This window comes from Rhea pennata, chromosome 2, assembly GCF_028389875.1.
Source record: "Rhea pennata isolate bPtePen1 chromosome 2, bPtePen1.pri, whole genome shotgun sequence".
In the NCBI taxonomy this organism is placed as follows: Eukaryota; Metazoa; Chordata; class Aves; order Rheiformes; family Rheidae; genus Rhea; species Rhea pennata.
Window position 1 is genome coordinate 77,535,563 of NC_084664.1, and position 27,018 is coordinate 77,562,580.

At 36.9% G+C, this 27,018-nt stretch overlaps 1 protein-coding gene across 1 annotated transcript in view; it reads right to left on the reverse strand.

Annotated features, from left to right (window-relative positions):
- The window catches only part of CTNND2 (catenin delta 2), a 405,040-nt gene that overhangs the window by 161,956 nt on the left and 216,066 nt on the right, over positions 1-27,018 (reverse strand). The window contains exon 9 of the mRNA XM_062568505.1: positions 9,906-10,038. Within this exon, the coding sequence (XP_062424489.1) occupies positions 9,906-10,038 (133 nt within the window). The remainder of the gene's footprint in view (positions 1-9,905; positions 10,039-27,018) is intronic.

A 27,018-nucleotide genomic window follows, 5' to 3' on the forward strand; every position in this document is an offset into this window, starting at 1 on the left:
AGTTCTGAGAAGAAGAAATGGTATAACCTTTGTGTATGGAGCATGTCCCTTTCTTCAGGGCTTGCCTGGTTGGCCATGTACCTGCAGCACATCTAGTGAGGCACATATTGGGAGCCAGTCGTGCTACTGACAAAAGCGAGCAGCATTTTCCACTTGTGCTTCAGCAACAGCTCACATACAAGGGGCTGATTCTGACCTACTGTTCATTTATTGTTATGAGTGAACCTTTGCTATGGGTTAAATGAGCCCTACAAAGGGATACTCTTATCCTTAATTTTCAAACAGATAGGTATCTGAATACCTTTTCAAAACTTAGCTCTCAGATCTACTGCATTTCCTTAAGGTTGCTACAAGATACCAACTTCAGAAATGTCACACATTTGTCAGTTTAGCAGAACTTCTCTAGAAGGGAGGAGCAGAGAAGAGGAGAAGCTGGTCCATGACCAACACAACATTTACAGTAGTCCAAATTTCAGAAATGGGTAATTTTGTATTTTGTTTGTAATTCTCTGAGTTATACCAGTGTAAATCTAGAACAGTAGGATTGACTTCAGCAGCACTGCTCTAAGTTTACTTTGAGATCTTGTAGAGGACTCTCTGCCTCAAGTGAAGTCAAATAGCTTTCTGCAGTTGCTGGACAGTTACTTAGGCATTTTCACTTTATGAGTCTTATATTAGTCTTATGACTCCACAAAACCATGCTTTTTGCTGTAACCACTCTCAGAAGCTAAGAGTTTAATAGTCAAGTCTTTGTATTTTTAAACACATTCTGTTGATCATCTCACAGTCTTTACCTTGGATTTTTCATTTGGTGAAGATTTTTTTTTTTTTTTTTTTTTTTTTGTCAGGGCTATAATTCACCTTATTTAAATCATTTCACTGCCATCCTTTTTCCTCTAGATATCTGAGAAAGCATCAAATTACAGAAATTGATAATGATCTGTGTTATTTCATTTCTATACACAGTCTGCAAAAGCTTACCCTGGCTTGTCAGATGATGAAAACAGTAATAAAAGAAAATATGCTCTACAACAGGAAAGTAATCCCAAGCATTCATGCATCAGTCTAATAAATCAAAGAAGCAATTGGCAGAAGAATTATGAACAGAAAGAAATCCATGAAGCTATGACATATACTAGAACATTGTACTGCTTCAAAAATTTGCTAGTATATTTAGTGCTTTTTCAAAATGTGGAAAATTCACATTTTTATGTCAAATGACACTGTCTTTCAATGTATATTACCTTTCTTTCCACAGTGCCCAGTATTTTCAAATACAAAAGATTCAGCTTTTGAAAATTTGGTAATACAACAAGGACGTTTTTTCCCAGATCAGTGGAGGGACCTTCACGAAACAGCACAATGTTCCTCCTGCACCTGCTGCATGTCACAGAAAGTAGCATGAAAGCATTCATCTTGTGCACATAATATTGATTTTTTTTTCTCTCCTCCTTACTGTGTTAAAAGCATTATCACCAGATGTTCAGGTTTGAATTTTCTGGTTAACTGAATTTATTGCCAAAAATCCTCTTACATACGGCTACAGAGGCAAATGCTTGCTGCTCAGTGCTGAAAAAGATATAGAAACCTTTAGCCAATAGTCTCATATCCTGCAAGGCAAAGACAGTGGGAGCAAATGCTGAACATTCTAAATAAATAGCAGGTCTAGAAAGACTGTTTAAGACCTCATTTCCTTCTGCACACAAGATTAGTGCCAGGCTCCTAAAGACAGTGGAAGATAGGTCACGCTCAATATTTCAAGAATTTTTACAAACTTGGTTAACAATTAACAGGTGTCGTGCGTGGACGGCACTGCAGGATAATCAACAAAGTTGCAATTATCTATATGAAGTGTGGACATATATTAATAATTCAAATACCCATTTTTGGCTTGCTCTGGCACAAAGTAATTGTTGCTAACTGCTTACTAGCATCAAGGAAAAAGTTATCTTAAAGAGGAACTTAAGGCAGGGTGGGCAAAAGTTTGTCAGTTTGGCTATCTCTGGGACAGGGAATAATGGAGAGGGAGGAAACATGAAAGCAGTGTGGGTGGTAATGGCATAGATATATACTGTCAATGTTAAACCAATCATTTTGTAAAATAATAATTTTTTCAGGCACTTTGTAAAATTACTTTACTCAGTCTCTCACCAAGATGACAGAGAATGATGTAATTACACAAAACAACAGGAAGGCATTATGCAAAATGTCTAATTTCTGCTTATTTGGCACTAGCCCAGAAAAAAATCTACAACTGTATTTTCCATTACATTTCTTTATGAAAACATACACTCTCGTTTATTTACCTGTAAAACCATGTCACTTCACAGAACTGATGCTTCATTCCCAGTTAAAGGCAAAATTTTGCAAAAGGAGTAACTTTGAAATGTGAATGTAACAAACCCAAAGCATTACTGAAGGTCCTCAGCAGAGCAGAGGAGACAACCCAAATGTTTTAATCAAATGTTACCCTAGTGGCACTTACCATTAACTCATTTATTCAACACTGTAATATTTTTCCCAATCCTGTATCAAGTGAAATATGGAAGACACAGAGTAATTCATTACAACCCCTATCATAGTATCCTGATGATGTATCAATAGCAACCGTGGTTAAATGACCACAGCAGGACTGCTGAGTATAAAATGCCACTCCTGTGATGCAGAAATTATAGATTTTGGACATACAGCACTGCACTCAATACCATTCATTAATACTCAGTGTTAGTAAATGTAAAGGTTGTGAACTAAGATGTGCATTCCATCATCACAAGAGATAAATGTCACATAAAGATGGCATATAAATCAACTGATGGAACTCAAAAAAATACATTCAGAAACACTTTTGCAAGCTGGTCACCTCCCAGTGAGCAGTTTCAGGTTTAGTTCCCTGATAGAAAGTGGACTTTTATGCTAAAAAAAAAAAAAAAAAAAAGAGAGAGAGAGAAAGTTAAGTGAAAAGATCTAACATGTTACAATTAACCACGTTTCTGGTACTTACTGTCAAATTAAGCAAATTTATAAGTTAAAAAAAACAGTAACATATTCTGATAAATATTACTTAGTAACTCAGGTGAACTCAGTGTGGGACTTTAGATTGGGAAAGAAAAATAATTAATTAAAATATTGTAAGAATAGCAAATAGAAGAGCATACGGTATTAACTTTATTCCAAGTAACAAAGTGTTAAGACAAATACAACCATTCCTGCCACACCTTTTTCAGGTAGTATAAAGAGCAAATAGGTGCAATAAGCAGGTTATATTACAGAGCATGAGCTAGTGCTTCTTTGCTTCACACAATTTAAACTACAAGAGAAGAGAAGGTATGGTAAAGGTAGCATGAAGGAATGCGCAAAGCAGACAAATTAGACATTTCAAATTAGTGCAGTAGTTACCAAAATGCTGTAATATACTCTCATACACCTATGAATAAAGGAGGACTGAAGTACAGAAATAATCATTATACTCTTGGAAAACAGACCTTATATGTGACAGAAACCAAACCCATGCCCTTGACTGCTGGAATGAATAAAATGGAAGGAAGTAGAGAGGTTAAGAAACATTGAATAGTGCCGTACACAGGATCAAATGGGGCTGATTAAACAACAAGTAATAAACAGCAATAGCAGAAAAGAGAGTTTGCTTTCAAAAAATACTTCTCCTGTGGAGGGAAGGAAACAAAGGAGAGAAGCCACAGTTAAGAGTATCAGGGTGATGAGACCTTAACCAGAGGAGAGAAAGGACTTAAGCCCTCTACTTTGTCAGATCTACAGAATCGGTCTTCATCTGTTCCAGCTCTGTGTTTTATGAGTATATAAGATGGGGCAAAAGATGCCTTCAGTCCCTCTGTCCCACCCTAAATGACTCCATCTGTGAGCACGCCACAGAGCCGGGACAGCAGAGCCAGACCTGGGATGCCTGGGACACCGCTTCACGGCCTCCCCTTCCAGACCTGTTCAGACAGGGAAAAGCAGTAACTCGGGGCCCCAGATGAGAGTTTGTCACCAGGCACAAACCAGGGCCACCTCTCCTTCAGGCAACTTCCCAAGTTCAGAAGCAGCTGCTGATGAGACTAGCAGGGCCCCGCAGAGCAGGCGTGCTGGAGCAGCCTGCTTCGCAAGGACACATCTCTGCTCTCTCGGCAGCCACTGGCACAGAGCGCCACGTGGCACTTGGGCACCAGCTGAAAGCTTCACTGGAGCACCTAGAATGAAAGCCCCGCGGGACAAACCTCCCCTGAAACTGCACCGGCATTCATCTTGACAGGGTGTTGCAAACTTACCGTTACTGATACAAAAATCGGCTATTTCGTATAAAATACTTAATACATAAATAAAATATGATCACCCACATTTTGCAGAAGAGCCCATGGTTATACAGGGCTATAAACAGAACTTAGGTCTGAATCTCAGTCAAGTGCTTTTACTATTAACTCATTTTATTTCAGGTATACTTAGGTGTACATTTTTTTGCTCCATCAGACCATCAATTATGACTTATAAAACATTCTCACATGTTTCTCTCTCTCCTTTCTCTGGCTACAGTGAAACACCAATATGTCACTCTTTTGCTGCGGCATCATAGGGTAGAATTGAGACACAGGCTTGCTAGAAAAAGTTAAAATAACAGATGATCAAATTGATCAAACTGACTGTTCTTGTCACGATCTATTTTCATCATCATCATCATCATCATTATTATTGTTGTATCACCAATTGAGCCAATCTCATTTAATGATTACAGCTCATTTGTTTCACACTTTGCAATTGTAACTCATGTAAAGTATATGCAATACATCACAGATACTGTAAAAGTTTAGCCCCTTTTGGCTGAAATATAGCCTTTAGACACCTCCAATTTCAAAGCTTCATTGCAAAAATAAAGTTAAAAAGATAAGCAATTCCTGAGAAGGGAACACCAGGTAAAGTGACATTCTTCACAGGAACAATAAAAATACTAAAATATAAAATTCATTACAGGCATGATAAGGGCACTGAATATAAAGGAATAAGAACTAAAAAATAAAGTTATTTTTAAAAACAGCTGAGACCTCTGAAGAATGTGTGAAGACTGAGTGATCCTGCTGATGGTTGTGCATGGGCGTTAGACACGTATCCAAACTTCTCAGCCTTGTGCAGCCTCAGCACACAGAAAGCTGTGGGTGACCTGGGGCCCTCACAGAGGACCATGTCATGGATTTTACTGCTTCCCTAATTCTACCTATATCCAGGCTTACAGGTTTGGGTCATGGATTGTACACAAATAAAAAAAATGCACACTACTCTCTCGCTAGTATAAAAGGAATACTAGCTTCTTCAAAGTAAAAGAGCAAAAAAAGAAAGCCTTTTCAAGTGACTCATGTAATTGAGAAACAACAAGCTTAACATTTGTTGTATACATTGTTGTAACTTGCTAATTTTCTTCAAACGTAAAATGGTATTCTTGCATGAAAAGGTGCAAGAAATGGAATGTCTTGTTGAAAAATCCACTTCAGTAACATAAACTAAGACAATTTGCAGAAGACAAGTGAAAAGCGTTAAAAAGTCATTTATACAGTAACTTAGAATTAAATGTTATAACAACATATGACAATGACATCATCTAAAAATATACTATTATGTATACTAACTGCACTCGCAACAAATATTTTAGAGTGTATCTGCAATTTTTACATACTTTTTCAGTATCACCTATGAGAGGCTTCTTTCATTTAAATTAAACACCAAGTCTGTATGATCTTGTATGCAAAGATTAAAGGAGTATACATAAGGTCTTGAATAGAAACTCCACAGCATCATCCCTAGACAATCCAAATTCCAGCCTTTAACTGACAGATTTTAGAGGAAGAAGAAAGAGAGAAAAAGAAAGCTATGGGAAGTGGAAGGCAAAACTGTGATTCTTTTTAAACCGCATTAAAAAAAAAAAGATATGCTGTTTTCCTTAAGGAAACGAGAACCTTGTAGGACACTGTAGAAGCAAAAATAAAGATATCCCTCAAGGATGACAAGTTGTTCATCACCTCATACTAAGTATATGTATTCTTTGGGCCAAAGTCCTTTTAGAAAAAGGCATGCACGTACCCCTGCCCATCAGAGACCTAGCAGCATTCTAGATGACATCAAAGTTACTACAGCACAACAAGCACTGGCATCATGTGAATGATGGAAGTGAAAAAAAGTATACATCCTGGAAGATGCTGACAATAGCTTATATGACATAATGAGATTTTTTTCTTATATTCTTCATATTTAATATTCCTCTCAACCAAATAGCCTATCATATACTTAACCGAATAGAGGATAAGAGAGATGCATAATCAACATATCCTCAGAAATAACAGTCAACAGTAACATTAACATAATAGCAATGAAGCTAAGCAAAAGCATAGTACAATCTATGCCTGCTGCCTGACATATGAAAGAATAAAGATAGCATGGTGACAGTGTTCTGAACACATCCCAAAGAATTCACTAACGAAGATGCAGAAACATCACTAAGTAATTGATCTATTTTTAGTATTGCATTGCCACACAATAAAGTCTGGAATAATACTTTTCTTCTAAGATTGTGTCAAGTGAATATATAGGGTTGTTTTCCAAGATCAAGAGGAAGTTGTCCCATCCAGCAGGGCTTATTAAGGATGCATGAAGAGGCAACAGACAAGACAGTTTAGTAGTTACTTTCTTTTTATTTGGCATCTCTGTACAATTTTCTTGAGATGAGAACTTCAAGTGCCACGGCTTTAATGGCTAAAATTAATTTCCCAGCTTACAGAAAGGAGTCACTGGTGTCAAAACCCTTAGTGACCCGTTACACCTTTGCAGCTGACGGCAGGCTGTCATGCAAAATGGTGTTGGCATCTGAAACTGTACAATTCAATCCTTTTATATGGTGATCTCATAGAAAGGAGTAAGCTGTCTTTATAGGAAAAGAAATTGCTTTAGAAGAATGAATCCTGTGCTTAACCGAATGGTCTCTTTTAAAGAAATGTTCCTATACCCCCGTCTGTTCTCTTTTTTTTGCATCCAGAACTACCTCTGCACACAATCTCATCATTGTTGGTAGAATAGTCTGCTTCTAAGGGGCAAATGCCATCTGAATGAGCCTTCTTGTGCTCTTCCATCTCAAACTTTTCACTTGTCTTCAAATATCATAGTAAAACACCTTTTCTCCTTTCCTTTTGCCTTTTAATCGCATTCCTCTCTGTTATCAATGAACTCAATAATTTATATTAAAAATCTCTAAAGTATTTTGAGATTTAGAATTTCAATATTATAATATATATCTAAAATGGGCTGCCTCACAATTTTTATAATCTTTGGTCTTCTGCCTCCCTTTGCCACCTTCCACATAAGTGAGGCCTTCAGTTAGGATTGGCCACTGCTCAACAGAAGAAGAAAAATTAACTTATCAAATGTTAGCACAAATAATTAAATGTCATCAACTCCATCCTAATGTCTGTTGAACCACCTACGTCCCAAGCACAGGGGATAAAAGTAGAGAATCTGAAATGCCACAGACAAAGGATGCAGTGGCCACTGTCTTGCAGCCAGCAATACCTAAGGAGACTCAGAAATGGCATTTGAGGAAAGCTTTTGGGTGAAAGCAGCAATTACAATCACACTTTTAAATAAAACGAGACCAGCACTGAACTGTTCTGAGCAGAACAGAAGCAGCAGCATCTTCCAGTGCTAACACCACCATCTTTATCAACTGTCACTGTTTATCGTAGTTACATGTCGCAGCACTAACAAGCTCACAGCTGGGAAGGAAAAATGAAAATTCCATGCTTAATTCACTCCATAAGTTTTTTGTGAAAAAGTAAATGGCTTCTGACACCTTTGCAGTCAGCCTAGGGCACCTTCACATAAACAGTTATCCTGCTTGTTTGAAATTCCTTTAAGTTAGAGAAGGGCATCTGCACATCTCATGGAACTGAGAGAATTCTTCCACAAAAGAACAATCAGGGCTTTTACATTTATGAAGGCATAACAAGACATTTAGAGTGTTATCATCAAATTCAGAAGTAAACCTCAAATCAACAAGCATTTTACAAATCACATCTAACATAAGGAAAATAATCAAGATTAGAGGAAAAAAATTCTCTCTTCTCCCTAGTCTAAAACACGTTTGACAGAATTTCTTTCTCATAGTTGTCTTCTATAGTTAATATTTCCACTTTTTGTTCATAATGGGGAAGGACAGTGACATTTTTCAAGAGGTAGTTTTTCACATCAGCCACAAAGATTAAAATGTTTTAAAAGAGCAAAACTTAACACTAAAACCATAAAAGGTGCCAGAGATCTTATAAATGCATATAGTCAGAGCTGTTATTTCCTATTTTTATTTTAGTTAACTGTATTCTACTGCAAAGGAATAGAAGGTCTTGATCCTACCAAGTAACATGAGGAGAAATTTTATACAGATCTCACTGAAGCCTCCTAAGAGTAAGGCAACTTTATAACTATTCCAAAGATAAACTGGAAGAAAAGAGTGATCAAGTTCAGATGGCAGACCATGCAACTTAAAAAGGCTGTTGAACCACATCCTAGTGGGCTGGATCAGATCAACAAAAACAAGGCTTCTAAGGGATTTCTCCCTACATGGTTGGCAGCAAAAATCAAACAACCTTCTCCCTGAAATGTGATAGCTACCTAAGGGCTCAATGAGGGGAAGCACAGACTGTACAAAATAATTGTTCCAACCATTTCACCGTTTTTCTCAGAGATTATTCAAATGTTTTTTTAGTAAGAGATTACCTTATGGAGAAAGGAGGAGAGAAAAGAGTATGGGGACAGCATGTAGTTAAAACTTTCAGCAACATCTGTAGTGGAGACATTTTTTGGAACAAAAAAACTCTTTATTTTAACATTCATATATTCTTTTTTAATCTCTAAGATGTTTGGGGTAGACACTTGCACCAAGTGCAGTTCTTCAGTGTAGTTATGTCAGTGCCAACAGATCAAATATTTACTCACTTGTGAATTTCTTCAGTATGAAAAAATCCTAGCTGGATCGCTCCCTGGTTTGGAATGCACCAAGTGTGAGAACTCATGAAGCAACAGCAAGCCAGCACTATTTTGCAGTCCTGACACATACACCCAATAGCAAATCCTGAACTCAGTTTACCTTCACAGACCAGGCCAAGAATGCCAGTTCAGGCACAGATTTATGTGCACACCACACATCCCCAATTAGTGATATCCAGAAGAAGGGCAGGGGAAGCAGCTGGGGATGGTAACACGCTCATTCCTCTAATTTTAATTGACTCCTGTATGTTTGTCAGATCCCTCAGAACACCATTCTCTCTGTTTTAACTTGTGTCAAAAGCTGAACTGGTCCCATTAACCAAAAGGAACAACCAAGCATGAGGTAGAGATCAACTACAAGCAGAGAACAAAGTCTGTATTACATCTTTGAATTACATTTTAGATACAATCTGCACAGATTTTCAGGATCACAGATCACAGCTCAAGCTGCAAACCCATTGAAATTAATCTTTATTCATGCAATTATACATGAAAGTAGGCATTAATTCAGTGTTATTCTGCTTAATTTTCTTTTCCTACATTTGTATTTGGTTTCCAATCTTCTTTTTTGGGTTTTTTTTTTGTTTGGATTTCTCATGGAAAAGGTCAAGATTATACTACTAGTTACTCTGAACAACTATGGACCCAGTGGTATGCAATCAACCAGAAATATTCAATCCAAACAAGTCATCCAAATTAGTAGCAATAATGTTTTATGCAATTTGTACCTTCTCTGACGGTAATGAATGACTTAATTGAAAGCTTGAGTAAACTTGGTCCAGACTTCTAACTCTTTTTCAAGTACATTTAAATAATAAGTGATGAAAATTCACATACAACATCACAGTTGAAAACACAGTGTTTACAAATCTTACCTCTGCTTTTATTTTATTGTCTCCAAAACAGAGGTGTTGCAAGTAAGCTGCAGCATTGGACTGTACTGAGGGGAACTGATGCTGTAACATCTGTATAACTTCGGGAAGCTCTGGATCTCGCCATCCAAACTCTCTGTGCAAAAACAAGAAAGATTCACTAAAAATTCTGCTGTTAGTGGATAAATGTGGCAACAGTTTGACCAACAACGAAGAAAAAATCGTCTAAGTAATAAAACTTCAGATTTCTATAACATTCAAAGACAACATTCAATCAATTATATAGCTAATTTTCCTTTATGAACTGTACTTCTCTTAGAGAGTGTTATAGGAAGCATATTTGGAGTGAAAAATGCTATAGAATTAAGTCTCTAAGTGTTGAAGTCCTCTAGATAAGAAAAGGCTATATGAAATACTAATAAAAGGAAAGAAAGAAGAAAAATGCCAATATGATTACACTATCTCTATTAATATTAAAATTCAGAGTGCTAGGATCAAAATCCAAAAACTGTTTGCTATGAAATGCTACAGTTTGTAGAAGAGCCCTTTTTAATTACTGCAATCTTTATTTTATAAAAACTGCTATCTTACAGAGAAAATGATTGCCTGTTTTGTATTTTGGTATATTATTTCCAGATATGGGGCACACTAAATGCAAACTAATTATAAAATTATACAATTATGTGATTTTACAATTGTATGCTACACAATTATACACCTGATTACTTTTAAATATTGCTCAATTTAAAGCAACTAGGCAAATACAAAGACTCAGTGTCTGGACTTTCATTTAATCTTACAGTCATGAAACACTCCAGCATCACATGCAAACTGAACCCCAGAGTACTGACTAAGCCTCAGCATATATTCTACAGCTACTACAATTGCGTTTTAAATTAATTTGTCACTTCAGGTAATTTTTTCTGCTCTATGTCTAAGGGTAAAAGTAAAGTAAAATCAATCATTTAGCACATTTAATACAACAGTTCTCCAAGCCATTTCATTGAAACAAGCCTTATTTTATACGAATGACAAACTATTATGGAACAGGGGTATTGTCTGTTCTTTTCTCATACAGGATCTTTGCCAGATTGAGAGTTTATCATTCTGGTTGTATCTTTATAAAGATCCAGAATATGAAATGTAAAAAAATACATGCAGAATTTCATCTGCTGTTTCTGTTCTGACAAAGCAGATGTTAGCTCATGAATATTAAATTTCACATTGTTTATTACAAAGAAAACACAAAGGTGTGATAACAAATCACACATCAGCTATTCCACTGGCTGAATTCTCGACAATGTAGACTGCTGACAAGCTCCTAATGGAGACCTCCTGCATAGCTTCAGGAAGATCCTAATATTGAATATATGTTTAGAAAATGCAGCACAACATTGTAAAAGGTGTCAGGGAAGTCTAGGAGCTTTGACAAGCTCATAGAGGCAAACTGGGACACCAGGCAGCTGACAAGATGTTAGAAGCAGTTTCAAGTATAGGATAAGGGCAATAGCTATTGACTACATGATCAGGATGTAAGCAGCTCAGAGAAATGGGGCACATACTGGAAATAAAGAGGACTACTGTTCTGAGGTGCACAAGCACCTCTCCAAGAACTACTGCTTCAAAGTGCTGGCAGACCTGAGCAGCCTCCACCACCCACATGCAAACTGATGTGGTATGTGGAAGGATCCAGGCACCACTGTGGGCTACAGGCTGAGCATGAAATACTTTGCTGGTAAAAGATGGTTCCTCTCCATTACCTTTAGAGTACTGACTTACACAAGGTAATATCTAACCCTTAATTTTGTTTTATTTTGTGAGATCTTAGAACTAAAGATGAACATGATGGCAAATACTACACTTCCAAGTATATAGGCATACTCTGACTCTGCTCACAGCTGGAAGTAAGTAGTAGTAACAAGTAGTTATTTGATTGATCACTTAATTCTGTTTAAGAATGACTAGTACAAACCCATAAACCTGCCATAGGTTTATACAGGCGAGTGACAGAACCAATGTTATGTGGTGTGCCAGCTTTCTCTCAACTTACTTTCTTAGTTAGGATACCTAGGTAGCAGTATATGTTAACAGGTTCTTCAATTGCATGTTAGACCTGCTTCATATATAACATAGTTCTCAAAGAAACAAATAAGCGTTCCAGAAAATATTTTCTAAAATAAAAGTAATTTAAAAAAAAAACACACACTGAGGGGAAATTGATTATCCCAGCTTCACTTCCGATTCATTCTCATTTTCAATACTAGATTCCAAGTATGAGCATTAGTATTTTGGAGAGGATCCAAAATACCAGAAGAAAACAACTTATATGACAAGACAGTGAGTTGTAGCAGCTCAAAGTAATTGTTTTTAACTAAATAACTATACTTCAAAGTTTCAGAACTTTTATCATCAAATTTTCTCCTAAAGGAAATTTCCCCCTCCATAATATGCCTATTAAGTGGCAAAAAAAATCCCATTATTACATGCAATAGTACACCATGGAGCCTGATAACCAGCTCAGCTTCTTCCTTTGTCCTGATATCCAGGACAGAAGGGGCAACGAAGTAGCAGACAAAAAGCTACACACAAGTCTCCTCCTACAACAGATAAAATCTGGAGAAGCTGACACAGCATGTTCGCTTTTCTGTATAAAAGCTCCATGCTACAGAGTGATCTTAAGATGACTCTGCAGTACTGAAAGGTATGCCTGCCTGCTCAATGAGCAGCGGCCAAGACGAGCGGTGCTCTTCTCCGCATCTAGGTTACAAATAAAACCATCTGATTCTTTCCTCAGTCCCCAATTCTGCTATCAGATCTGCAGCTCATAAATGGAGCCTCTAAAAAGGGACCTCTACTGGAATTACTTAGACATTTCCAAAACCAGATATGGTTCTTCCGCACGTGAAACACATCACTTATCCCCAGGCAGCATTCAAAGCTAGAGTTACATCCACCAACTTCAGGTCCCTTAATCAAAGGCCCAGACATTTGCTGCAATGAACTTGCAGCCTCCACATGGCATTTGCACACAAAACCAATGCTGTGCCTATGATGTTCCCCCTCTGATCCCCAAAGAGAAAAGCTAGCAAATAAGTGATGGATGAACACTTGTTGGAAATGACTGTGTGCACACAGGTTGGACATAACTGGAAAAGCATTCCAGAAAAAATAACCTTTTAACCTAGAATATTGGGTTTGTCATGCAACCAGCATTAAGAGCAATAAGGAACAAAGCAGAGAAGAAGATAAAATTTTAGCCCGTGTCTGCACTGTCATTTAAAGCAGATGGTCTCTAAAATGGTTATATTTTTAGTAGTTTTTAAATGAAATACAGTTGCTATATAAATCAAACAAAAACTTCTGTCAACAGTTAAAGCTGCTTGAATAATTGTGATAATTTTAGCAGCCTTCAGGGCAAGGAGGACTAGTTTCCAGGAGTATGCATTTTTTAATTTTTTTTTAAAAATCTCTTCTAGAGAAAAAAACAAAAGAGCTAGGGAAAGAGAGAAAAATATATTTTTAGCAAAACTTCAAGCTCTATTAATAAAATTTACTTCAAAAATGAAAATACTGATGTTATTTTAAAATTTGGCTTAATTTAAAAAAGTTAGGAGGGCTACTAAATGAAGTCAAATGGAGTGAAGAGCTTAAGGTCTTGAGCAGGAAGGAGGATTAGAATTTCTCTAAGACCAAGATACAAAACTACCTGGAATATTTTGCATAAAAGAGGGAAAATTTTCAAGCCACAGCTCCAAGACTACCCATTTGACAAAAAATACATGTTAAAACACAAAGTCAAACAGAAAGGAAGAAAAAAAAAAAGACTGATAAGGAAATGAAGGTAGGTCATGGAAGTCAAAAGACTTGGAATGGAATGAGAATTAGAAAATATCACAAAGTAAACTGGGTTAGCTCCTGGAAAGGAAATTAAAATTAAATAGCAAAATATCTTTTACTGTCTCCAAGGGAAAGTAATAGTAAGGTCAGCACATGATGATGATTAGGGTTAGATTAAAGGAAGGGAAAAGCACCGTGACAGTTACAGCTACCTCCGTTTCTGTGAAGCACCTGATATGCTGCCACACAGACATCAGTTACACTGACAGCAAATGAGGCTCAACAGGAGAATTATCAAGTAGAATCAAGCAAAATTTGAAACTGTAGAGAATAATCTAAATAAACACTACCTAAATGTCCTTTATCAACATCCTCCATAGTTCCAACAGCTCAGAGGGGCAATGTGCACAGATGGAGAAACAAGCTGGAAAGCAGGAGTCAATCTGAGAGGGCAAGTGGCATGCCACTTTGGGAAGCCTATAAAAGTATCCGTGTAGGTGATCCAAAAATGAACAGTAAGCTAACATATACTAACACATTCCGACTTTTCCACTGTTGCCTATACTTCCCTTGGAATAGCACCACTAAGCTGTTATGGTCAGCTATAAGCTTGTGGTGCTCTTGGAGGTTTTTCCATGAGAGAATTAGAGCTGTGCAAGTACTTTCCATCTTTGCCTGGAAATCAGTATGTTTGCCTCCAAACGTCTCAGCAGCTTGTAAAAGTGCATTATTTCTCTGCATCAGAAGAGACTGACCAAAGCATGGCCACGTTTTCCACCCCGTTTCCCTGAAGAAGGCCGTCTCGAGGAATGCAAGACTGGCAGTGGTTGGAATCCTTCCAAAGTCTGAGTTTGAAGCGGTGCCTAATGCAGACGCTCCACGGACCACAGCAGGCTGCTGTCAGGGAATGGGTGAGGATCACGAAGGGGAGCACCAAGTTACACGTAAGCTGCTGATAACTATGCCCAAAATACCATGACAGGCTACTTTTTATGTGGGATCAGCTGAAGAAAAATCAACTAGGGACTTGACGAGACATGATAATTCTGAAAATGGAGCAGTATAAGGAGCAGTACGAGCAGTCCTGAGTGACCAATGGACAGCACAGATCCTGACCATCACATCCCAACCAGCGACTGTCCTGCCGCTGTGCCACACACGCATCTCAGAGAGTAAAGGAGATAAAGACTTCAGAGAGAGTTTAATTTACACAATAGAAAGCACTGGGTAAGTGTAATCACTTAAACTCGCTGCATCTGTATGTGAGCGATGTGAGTACTGCACCTGACTACTTACTTGAATTTTGCCAGAATTTTCTTTCTGCTGCTAAAAATGCTGCTCACACACACAAAATCTGTTATATTTATGTGTTGATTTAAAAATTACTAAATAATAGCTTTTAAGAGCGTATGTCTCTCCACTTGCTAACTAAGGATACACAGGAGTTTCACACAGAATTTGAAAAGCAGATGTGATGGCTTCATACCCTTTCTATCTGTTGGTCACAGTAAATTAAAGAGAGCTTGGATTCTTACTTCTACTTTACATTATTAGAGCAGAACGTGAACATTGTTCACATTCAAGCTCAGCAGCGTTCCCCAAAGGCAGCGCTGTGAAGATACCTGCTATAAAGAACCATATGGTTACCAAAGACTGCACTACCTACCACCAAGCATTTATCAAAAAAAGAGAATACCCCAATTTTTTGTACATTTTTTACAAAACTGTTTTTAAATCATACTTTCAGGTATGTGCTTGAATGCCTTAATGAACATGCATATACATGAGAGAATCTTGTAGAAGGAGAGGTTAGCATATGTAAAGTAGTGCGCAAAGGCAATGCAATCTGAACAAGGATAATCTTTCCTAGATTTCTAACTTACACACACTAGGGTACTCCTAATGCCAGCCTACATTTTTGGCTGAACTTGTGCCTAGACTTTGCTTGTTTTGTCCCCTAGAAAGTCAAGGTAATAGCCTGAAAATCTTCTTTCCCTTATTTCTGAAAGGAGAGCTCTGAGAATGTATTCCTGGTAGTACTGGGAAAAAAACAAATCACATGTAGCTCAGGATCAAAAACAAAGGAATTAAGAGTCAAGAGAAGATCAAAGAAAGAACTTCCTCCTATGTTTAAAGGAAAAAATTTATTCCTACACAGAATATTTTGCAGGGAGCCCATCTGTAATATAGGAATCTCTCTTCAGGGGCATTGTACCTTATACCTATAAAACAGAGCACTAATAAGATATTAAAATTAACTAGTAAAAAAAAAAATACCTAAACAGAATCCAGAGACAAAGATTATAATATAAACAGAAGAAAGCTATCTAACGGCTCATTTTCTCACTTTCTATGATTCCAGGACAACAGGGCTGAACTAAACTGAGCATTTTTATACTTTGTTGGGAGTCAAATTTGAAATATTATTTCCTTAAAACATTTTTCTTTTTCCAATATACTTCTCCATATCCCGCCCCCAATATGTACGTGCCCATAGTTGTTTCTTATTGCAGATTATCTCTCAGCTCTGAATTATCTACTAGGGTTTAGAGGATGCACTACTAATATATTTGCTTTGAAAAGTAACACACACAAAAATCCGACACATTCATTGCACAATTTTAAAAAATAAAACAGAGATGTCAATCTCTGTTCTACTCACCTTGGAAAACCCTCAAAACCTTCCACTATATTCTTTTCTCTGGCTTCTAGTCAAACCTGGCCAAATAAATGTACAAAGTAACAAGCAAATGAAAACTTTCATTTTCAGCCCCAGATTCTTATACATATCATGAGATAATGTAATAACGTAATCAGGTTTAGGCCTAATATAAACCCTTTATGGCAACAATGAACAAATACAAGCAGAGAACTAATTGTTCTTCTGCTTTGTCTTACAAGAAATGTAAATTAAACAAAGACTGCACTAATAACCTGATACCCTCAATCCTATATACCTCCAAGTCTGCCTGTGGAACAGGAAGGACATAAAATAGAAATTCTTTTCTGAGGTTCATATATAATTAAAAGTACAATAATTCCACCACAGTCCATGGTGCTATAAGGATTATAGAAGAATGCATGAGGTATTCTGTGTGACAGATACAAATGCATCTAGCATCATACAGAGTAAATGTATAGATCCTGCCAAACCTGCACTTCTTGATTCTCACAAATCTCCACTATATGTTTTTTCTACTAATGCAGTTCTTAACACTTTGTGAAGAGTTTGCTTGCCAAGTTGCTTGTGAACATCAGAGGATTTTTAAGGCAAATAACGTTTTGATCACAATAACTTCTTCATTTTTTTTTATTACATGCACAATCGTAAATTTGATTTGCAGACAAAAAAAAAGAAATACAGGAATTGTACAAGCAGAATCACAAAGAGAAGGAAACATTTCACTGCAGAGTTGCATGTCAGGTTTGGAAAAAGTTGATTTCAGAGCTCATTCAGACTTGAATGGGAAAAGATTTATAGAAAGATATGCCTGTCCTAACAGTCACATTTTTTCATTGAGTAACACGCTTGAACTACTTATTGGGATAAACTGCTAACTATTAGTATGGGCAATATTCAGATTCTGCCAGCAATATCTGGACTTACTTTACTGGATCAACATCTTCACTGAAACAAATGGATAACACTTTGCATCCTGGCAATGAGCCATTTAAATATTTAAGTGTATGATGCATGAATAGTCAATGACATCTGACTGCGCTTCAATATATGCTTTATTTTTATTTGAACTTGTAGCTTACGTTTTCTCTAGATTTCAAATTTCACATGGCTGGCTCTAAAACAGCTGTACAAACATGTGGCAATACTGAAAATCTGTGGAAACAACCTTCATAATACAGCTCTTGATATACACTTCCTTTATTTCACACTTCTATGTGGCCTAATCTAGGAGAACACAAATAAATGCTTGCATAGCTTCATTACGGAATACCGTTTTTACTCTCATTTCTCAATGAATTTGTGTCTGTTGTTAAAGAAGCGCAGAAGAGGATCTGCCTTGGAAGGGGCACAGAAACCCTGTCCTGCGTAACAGCTAAAGTGATGTTCAACTTCAGGCACGACTTTGCCTATGTCTTTAACAGAACTGCACACCTGTGGTCTCAGCACTAACCCAGCACTTGAAAGAATCAGGTCTCTTCTACAGTGGAGGCCTAAAATGGGCTTGCATAATGGCAGATATTGCCTCTCACATACTGAAAAATGTAGTTCTGCATTTGGATCTACTGTGTTTTTTCTAATACCACATTACTTTTCTGCTTTTACATTACTTATTTAGATTTTAAAGTTAGATTTTAAAGTTAGAAAACCACAAAAAATAAGCTTGTGAAGAGGCAACATAATTTTACCTGATGACTACTTCTAAGTACTTCAACATGATAAAAAAAATGGTCTAGAGACGGTCTTCAGTAGATTTTTAGAAAATTCTCATCTTAAGAGAAAAAATATTTTTTAAGATGATACAGTTGAGTAAAGATTATCTAACGACACTAGCGCGTAAGATATTAATTACTCTAGGTTACTTCTTCCATTACAGCATGATTATATGCAGAGGTTATCCTTACTTCACCTACAAATATGTCTGTTTAATTGACATATATTTATGAATCTTTATTAAATAATCTTCTGTGCTACTGATATTGCACTTTACTCATTCATTTCCTCATTGCCCACGAGGAAGCATTTGAGAAAATGCTGGCTGTATCCTCAAGCTCCCTGTCCTTGCTAGTACGATCTTGCTTCTCCTCTAGACTCTGGGATGGGGAGCAGAGAAAAATGAGGGACTTCAGTGCTTTAGGATATCTTTAATTTTGCCAGTTGTACTTTTTTGTTTGCTTGGCAGGTTTTTTTGTTAGGAAGAGTTGCATTACTCTTTGGGGAAACTGTCCTCTGCTAAGTCGAGACAATCTTGAAAATCTGGTTTTCTATTCTCCTCTGCAGGTATTTGCATATACAAAGACTATTTCTTAACAGGCAAATAAGAGACAAATTAGGTAAGCTATCACCGAGTCTTTAAGCTGCTTAATTGTTCTTCTTCCTCTCTGCAATGCATAACATCTTTCTGACCCTCTACTACACAAGGGTCTAACAGTAGCTTAATACATTGCAGCTGCGAAAATATGGTAAGTTAACCCTTCCCAGAAAGACCACTTTGAATTTTCTTCTCTCTGTGTTCAGGAGTTCACACTTAACAGAAAAGACTTCACCATGTTGTGAAATTTTGCCCAGTGGAAGCACTGCTGTTACAGATGTCTATATGCTCTTCCCCTAGATTAGAAAGTGGAAATATAAACTAGAGATTAAAACAGCAGACAGACTTAGACCTGAGGGATCCTAGCCTTGACTCTGTCATGGCTTACTTTATCTGATAGTCACTTACTTGAAAGCCCTTCTCAGAGGTTTGATAGATTCTCTATCTCTGGAGATCTTTAAATCAAAATTGTCTCTTTTTCTAGGAGTAGTATTCCCACTCAGAGGCTCTTAAACTTTTCTAGATTTCAGCAAGAGGGGAAAAAAGCTTTTGAGATCCTCTCTCCAGCCATATAGAAACTTATGCTTTCCAGAGAACACAGATTACTCCACAAAATCCCTGTTTTGTTAGGGAAGTGGGAGGAATAGTTTAGAGAGCAAGATATTTATTTTATTTATCCACTACCATCAACAACAACTCAAATCATGCTAATTTGTAGTGAAGGAAGCTAGCACACAGACTACTCCCTGCAAAAGCCTCTCATCAGCCATGTTTTCCCAAAGAGAAGCTTTAAAATAACAACCAGCATAACAGTTCCAAAAAGGTCCTGAGGTGCTCAGCCACTCTCCAGTCTAAGCTTTTAATGCCGTGTTATTAAGCACAAAGAGTTTTGGGATAATCAGTGTAACGTCCCCTGGCTCTCATGCTTGTCTAAGCCTTCTGGCTTCAGCCGTTTCTCCCAACTCTTGTGGCTGCGAGAGGAGAACTGGGTCTGTATTCTTCCAGTAGGTGTGACTGAAAGTCAACTTTAGGGAAGAAAGTTTTTCCCAGGTTTGGGGAAATAAGAAAGCACACAAAAATGGATGTTACCCTTTTATCCACAAATAAAAAGCTAGAGCTGAATGCCATTTTTGTGACCTACAGGCTGACATAAGAAAATAGGGAGTGTAAGAGGCAGCACCGAGGTATTTTCTACGTATGCAAATACCAAATGACAGAAGATGTCAAAGGTGTATATATAGCTTAGCAAAAGCAGCAGAAATTCTTTTTACAGCTGCAGGAGGAAAGGAAAAGGGAGTCCATCTGAAGTAGTAGAAAGTACTACTTTCCTAAATACCCTCTGTTATCTCACTCCTTAGTGATACCATCATCCAATATCATTCTTATCAAATACTTTAGCACACTTCCCATCTTTCTGAGCACAGTAAACTCTAAATAGAAGACATATTTTTGATGCTTAAATAATGAATATTAAACAATAAAACTTTAAGTTGACTCAAAATATCATACAAATCGATAAGCTCCAGAATTTTCCCTGAAACATGCAAACATACAGTCTGGAAAGCCAAGAGAAAAACTCATGGACATTTTTGATACTGAATTAAAAAAAAAAATCCTCATTTTTTGTTCTCCAACCACCTTCCCATTCAAACTTCTAGAAAAGCAAGAGAACAAATCCTGTTCATTAAGTCTGTAAGATGTCTAAGACAGTAAATGCACTTGAATTTGATCATCCTATTAAAGGAAAACAGAGTAATGGCTTTTTCTTTACTGCTTTTACTTCAGTTTTCATTAAGCAGGAAAAATCTGCTCTCCTGCTTGCTAGCCTGACATCTCTCAGCTTACAAACAGCCAAACAACGTAAAAAGAAACAGCCAGAACAGAGAAAAGTGTTTTTACATTGATGACACTGAGTTTGCTGCAAATGTAAGCTGCAGATTTGAAGTAAACGTAAAATAGATACCTTATAGGTAATATTATACAGTTTTACTTCAGTAATACGCAACTCGCAGAAAAGCATCTTTTGAATGAGAAAAGTACGACTCCTTTTTTAGATGCCATCCTGTTAGGTGACAGTCTGACACTACTTCTCTGTCTTTTCATAAAAAGGACGAGGTTACAGATCGCTCTGCAGGGACGTTTCCAGCTGAACTGTGAAATGCTGCACACACCTACTACACTGCACAAAATAATTGTGCAGGTGATTAAGAACTTTTGCCCTTATTAACGAATGAGAGAAATACTGCCAAGGATCCACCATGAAGAAATCAGAACCAGTATCTTAAGAGAGCTTGAAACTAGAGTATATGAAGGGGAAAATATATGCCTCAATCTATCAAAAATCTTTCCTCAGCCTGCAGAAGTACAGCTACATATAAAAGAATGATAAGATAATGTTGGTTGTGTCGTTCTTATTTCTTGATGCAACATGGTTTTGGTGGGATTTTTCATTTGACATATTGAATTCGAAGGCCTATTAACTTAATATTCAAAAAACTAAGTTGTTGTGTGACACTGTCAACTGCAAAAAGCACGGACTCCACTGCTGCTTTCCCTTTTCACCTCAAAGCTATTTTTTTCCAGAGATAGGATAACCTTTTCCCCTAGATTGCTATATTAAAGCTGAAAAGACAATACTGCTCCCTCCATATGCGTTCAGCTGATGCACCAGTTCTAACCATAAAAACACCCTGCAATTACACCCTAAAGTGCCAGTATGAGTAACTGCCTCAGGCTTCAGTGACCATGTTCTGACCACGTTGCACAAACCTACACAACAGACACTAGAATTGTTTCTGAAACAGATTTCCAAAATATTCATAATTTGAATTAAACTGTGGTTAGTTTCAAGAAGCACTGCTTTCGCAGTGTGAAACTTATGTAGCATTCACAGTGTACAAAAATCTATTCACTTCTAACTAGACTGTTACTTAAGAAATTAGTTTTTTCTTTAAAACTAAATGAAAGCCATGAACTTTGGAAGCCTTGACTTCCAAAAATGAATAGTGGGTTCAGTTGCTAGGCTGATAAAAAATGTAATGATGGGTGGTTTCAGTCGTTTTTAATCAACTCACATTCACATGCAATGAACTCATTTTGATCACCTTTTATTTCCTTTCCTCTCCTCCCCTGATACACACTCAGATCAATGGCTGAACATCATAATACGCTTTATGGAGGACACAAGCATGCTTGTACAGAACAGCTGCAAGAGTTCTGTCTAGGCTGGTAATCTACCACTTGTCACATACGACACAGAGCAACCTTTGATTTATTTGTTTTTTTAAATAACCACTCATCTTTGCAAATAGATAAACAGAAATGCTAATCTATAACATAAAGCAGCTAAAATAAGTGCACTCTTGGAAAGATGGCAACAGGGGAGGAAGGAATAGAAAAAGATAAGATTTTGAGGAAAACTAATGGAGAAATATATTGAACAAATATATTGAATATACTGAAGAAAGATGTAAGCAATCAGGCCAACGGGGAAAAAAATGATGACAAAGCATTACTATATGTACAGGATTTTCAAAGACAAGCTGCAAATTTCAAACTCAAGTTCTAATGTAACACAGTTCACAGATTTTCATCTGAGTGTTTTACACAAGGGAAGGTTGGGAGTGAGAAAAGCCTGAGGTTTTTTAGGTTAGTGTCAATACTTGCTGTTCAAAATTTTTTACCTCATGGCAAATAAGAATGCACTCAGGATCCTGTGGTCTTGAAATGCATCTGTTCTTATTAACAGAATATAACTTGATACGAATTCTAGCGAAGAGAAACAACTGATAACTACTCAATTTCATTAAATCTTGCTGTGGAAATGCCATGAACTGTTCTACAGCAGAGGATATTATACCTGATATTATTCATTTATTAGTGGAAAAATCACTATGGTAGGCTATTGAAATGAATTTTCTCCATTTCATAAAAATACTTCCCCCTTCTATAAAAGGTGATCATACAGCAAAGCTCTGCAGACTACACCGCAGGTGAAGCTCTGTGCATACCACACACTTTAGTTCAGGCTTCTACTTTTTAACCACTACCTTGATTTATTATACCACTTTATTAGAGCCTCTTTCACTCAAAAGTCAACGAAAGAAATATTTGCTCCAAAATGGCTTATAAAGAATTTCTATGTATGATTTTACATGCACTAATGAAATCACCATGTTAGGTATTCTCAGAAACTGATAATAAGGACAACATTCTGCAACCTTCTCTTCACAATCATGAATGTTTGAGAAGCATGGCAAGTAAATACGGGGATTTTTGGAATATACCAACTTGCATTTTATTTGGAAAACTGCTGAAGGCTTTCAGTCTTTCAGACAAGGGTCCAGACAGAACTTGGAAAATAAAGTAACCCAGCATTCTTTGCTTTTCAATCCTTTACCACTGTTACTTCTACTATGCATCTGTAATATTTTAAGTGGTATTTACTGTATGTGTCCAGTGTTTAAGTGTTTACATCTTTCATGCCTTAAAAATATATTAAACACAAATATCAAACTTCCTGAAGAATAGAAAGAAAAATAAAGTTAGATATGTAAAGCAAATGAAGTCTCCACCTTCTCAACACTAGCTAGATAATAAAATCTAACATATTTTACATGTAGCAGATAGCACAAGAGACCATGAAGTCATAGTTACTTTTAATATGTTTTACAAACATATGTAACTGTCACACTGGCAACCATACCCTTTACTAGTGCAATATATATAGTAAGTAGAAATAAAGTTAAATCTATGTTAATTACCCACTTGTGCCCACTGTAATTCCTGAGAAAAATTCCAGCAAAATAATAATTAAAGAGATAGTCAAAGTATACTTTCCATTGGCTCTTCAACATATCCATTTCTGAAGCTTCTATAAAGCTGATTACATCTTTTTTTTTTTTTACCTTCTATGCATAAATAGCAAAAGTAATTAGCTGCACACTATTAAGTTAATGCACATTTATCTACAACAATTCAATTCTGACTGTGAAATAATCTTACTAGCCCATAATTACACTCCAGCTTAATTAGCATAATTTCCATGATACACTCTTTAGTAAAGAAGCTGACATAAGGGTTGGTTTTAAACATTAAGGATATTCTAGACAAGTGGAGAAAGGGAGATAGACATAGCTTCACTGAACACTTACTACATTATCAAGATAAAACAGTAAAACAGAATATGGACTAAATACTATCTGAAACTATAACAAGTATCTGAAGATGCTTTCACAAAAGATAAACAAGGCCTCGAGCCATCCCTTGGCCATCTTACCGGGCTGATGCTACATTCTGTGCAGTTCCTTGATCTCATTTACTGAATTTATAATCATGGGGAGCCAACAGATTACCTAGTATCCCATTCAGTGCATTAGCTTTCTCAATACCGCGTCCATAACTAACTTTATGAAAGAAAAAGAATGTTCTCCATCTCTTAGGCTAATTTAAATGCAGCCAATCCGTTCCCACCGAAGAGAGTCAAATCAATGATCACATTGGTGAAAAGACAGATTTGTCTCCTGGCTCATTCAGCCTTTGGTTTTCTGGGAAAGATGTAACAAAAAGAATGCCAAATAGTACCAAATGGTCTTCTTAGGGACACTTGACTCCCTGACAACACTAAACCAAATCTTACATGAGCCAACGGGCAGTATGCAGGCAATGCTATTTTAATACTCCTCAGCTAGATGTGAACAAGAAGTTTTGGAGGAAAGGCTCCGCATCCCATTAGCAACCCTCTGAATCATCTAGCTTCTCTCCTGCTTATGTCTTTGACATCTTTTGCATCTACTTTTGGCTCTGGGATGTAACCTCTACCTAACATAAACAGCCAAGCTTCTGTCTTTACATTTAAGAACTAAAATGAACAAAACAAAACAAAACAATACCCCTTGCTTGTGTCTTCATTTAACTGTTTCTAAACCTGTAAATCCTGGAAGTTTCAAATGAACTGTTTCCTAAAGTGTTTCTTGGCTTTTGTGACGGACATTGATTAAATAGGAGCTGTTGGTGACAGTGTCCTTGCATGTTTCTACAGTTACGAATGGCATAAAGATCAGCTTACCTGTGGAGGATTAGCATTTATTGTGCGAGGCAATGACAGACGCTTACCAAGATTTTCAAAAGCATCAAGGTGATTTAATGTCCAAGTCTCACTCTCAGGTAACCTCATAAAGGATTTGAATGGATAATAAAGTTTCCAAAATGCCCAAGACTCGCTTGAAAATGTAGATTTCAGCTTTTACGTCACACAGGCATGCTTAGTAACTTCACTTGCTATAAGTAACATTTTACTTGGAGGTTAGCACTATTAAACATGCCTGGGACAAAAATGATCTCTGCATACTGACTAGCCACCGAATCCTGCTACTGAAATGTAACATGCAAGGAGATTTCCTAAAAATTCATCACAAATTCACAGCAATGGAAACTGAGAGATCAGTTCTTGCAGAAAAACAAAGCAATACCTATTTCAGGTTATTGTTTTCTTAGGCACATATACAAGTAGGCAATCTCTGCTCAATTAGAATCTAAGGTGATAAAATACACCATAAATGAAGTTATTTCATAATTTTTACTTGGATATATAAATGATGCATCAGTTATAGTCTCCAGACTAGATAAAGCCAGTTTAAGGTATTTTAAAAGTCCAGGCAGAACTGAAGAAGATGTTCCAAGAAGCTGTCTGCTGCTTACTCCAAGTTCACCCTAGGAATGACGCAATTTGATTTTGTGGTGGCTCCCCTGAATGAGAAGGGAGGCAGAGAGACTGTGGCTATCTGCCTCTGGAGTCAAAGAACATTTCAGAAAAGTATCAGAAATTCAAAACTAGTTTGTCAGGAGCGAAGTAATGACCTTTTTGAGACTGTAAACCTTTCTTATTATAGTTAAGACTAGAATTCACAAGCAATAAGATTACTCAGAATTTCCAACAAACAGATTCCTCCTTTCTAATACAATTTCATTTTAGCTGCCTGTTTACAATCAGGCTATCCAAAAAAGTAATAACATAGCAAAGATTATCACGGGAAGCTAATGACTTTGGCTGCCTAGCTTTAAACACTGCAAAGAGGCTTGGCTGTAAATAAGATTTCTCTGTTTGTCAAACTGTGAACCCCCAAATCAGCACACCTGAATTACTGGCCAGTTCTGAAAATCTTGGCATGCTTGTCTTGTTCCTTCTCTTTGACAGGGGATTTAGCTCTGATGATTTTTCTTTTGTCTTCTCTTCACAGAGCATCAGAGCATTAAGAACAGAAGAAAGAAATTCACTTTCAGGCTTGAATCCCACAGCTTTGAGTCAGAAGATAAAGAGTTATGGCTTGAAGACATGAGATAAAAGCAAAGCAATATACTCACAGCCACAAACTCAATGAATTAAACTAAGAAAAAACCCTGTAGGACACACGGAGATCATGCAGAGTAAGCACAGTAAGAAAGAAGGAAATAGGAGGCAGAAATGTATTGTTATCTTTTCTGTGTCATTTCATCTCTCTATACATCTGTTTTGCTAGCTATACAAAAGGCCCTTCTGAAAGGCTCTTCCTAAAGAATTTTGAGAGCTTTCTGTAAAGACCACTAACTTGAGGGCAAAATCTCATTCTCAGTGCTGCCATACGGGTGCAGACACTAAGACTTGGATGATTTTAAAGAGCGTGGAGATCTAAGGCAAAAAGAACCCAGATCCAGATTACTGACTACACTTTGTTAAGCAGGCACTGCAGAAAAAAAAATGAGAGTAGCTTAATAAAAGCTAACCTGTTTCACATGCCTGATGAGGTTCTGTCTTTCATTTAAGTTACAGGGTGTTTTCTTCTTCCTCTTAAAAATCAATTTCCTTGAAACAGGTTCCACATTTCCCAGCACTGAGAGCTGACACTGACTGGAGAATATATACACAACAATACATATAAATAGAGAAAGAGGTTTTAAAACAATCTTCAGCTTTTAAAACGTACGCAGTTACAAGAATGGTCACTGACTAATGCTCACTGAGGATAACACTTACTAAAATGACAGCTTACATCAGTCTTTTACCTGTTTTACGATCAAGTTTTCAGGAAAAAAAATGAATGCCTTTCACAGTGGAATGCATGGGAAAGTTTAGTGGCTGTTTTAGACAGGTAGACTTGTTCTTGGTTTTTAATGTGGTAACACAAATGACTCATCAATGCAGATACCAAAAGCAAGACTCATTTGTCTGTAAAGTTAGGTTTTACATTATATACTCCCCACGAATTTTTACATCAAAGCTTGAATAAATGTGCAATATCTATCAGCCTTTA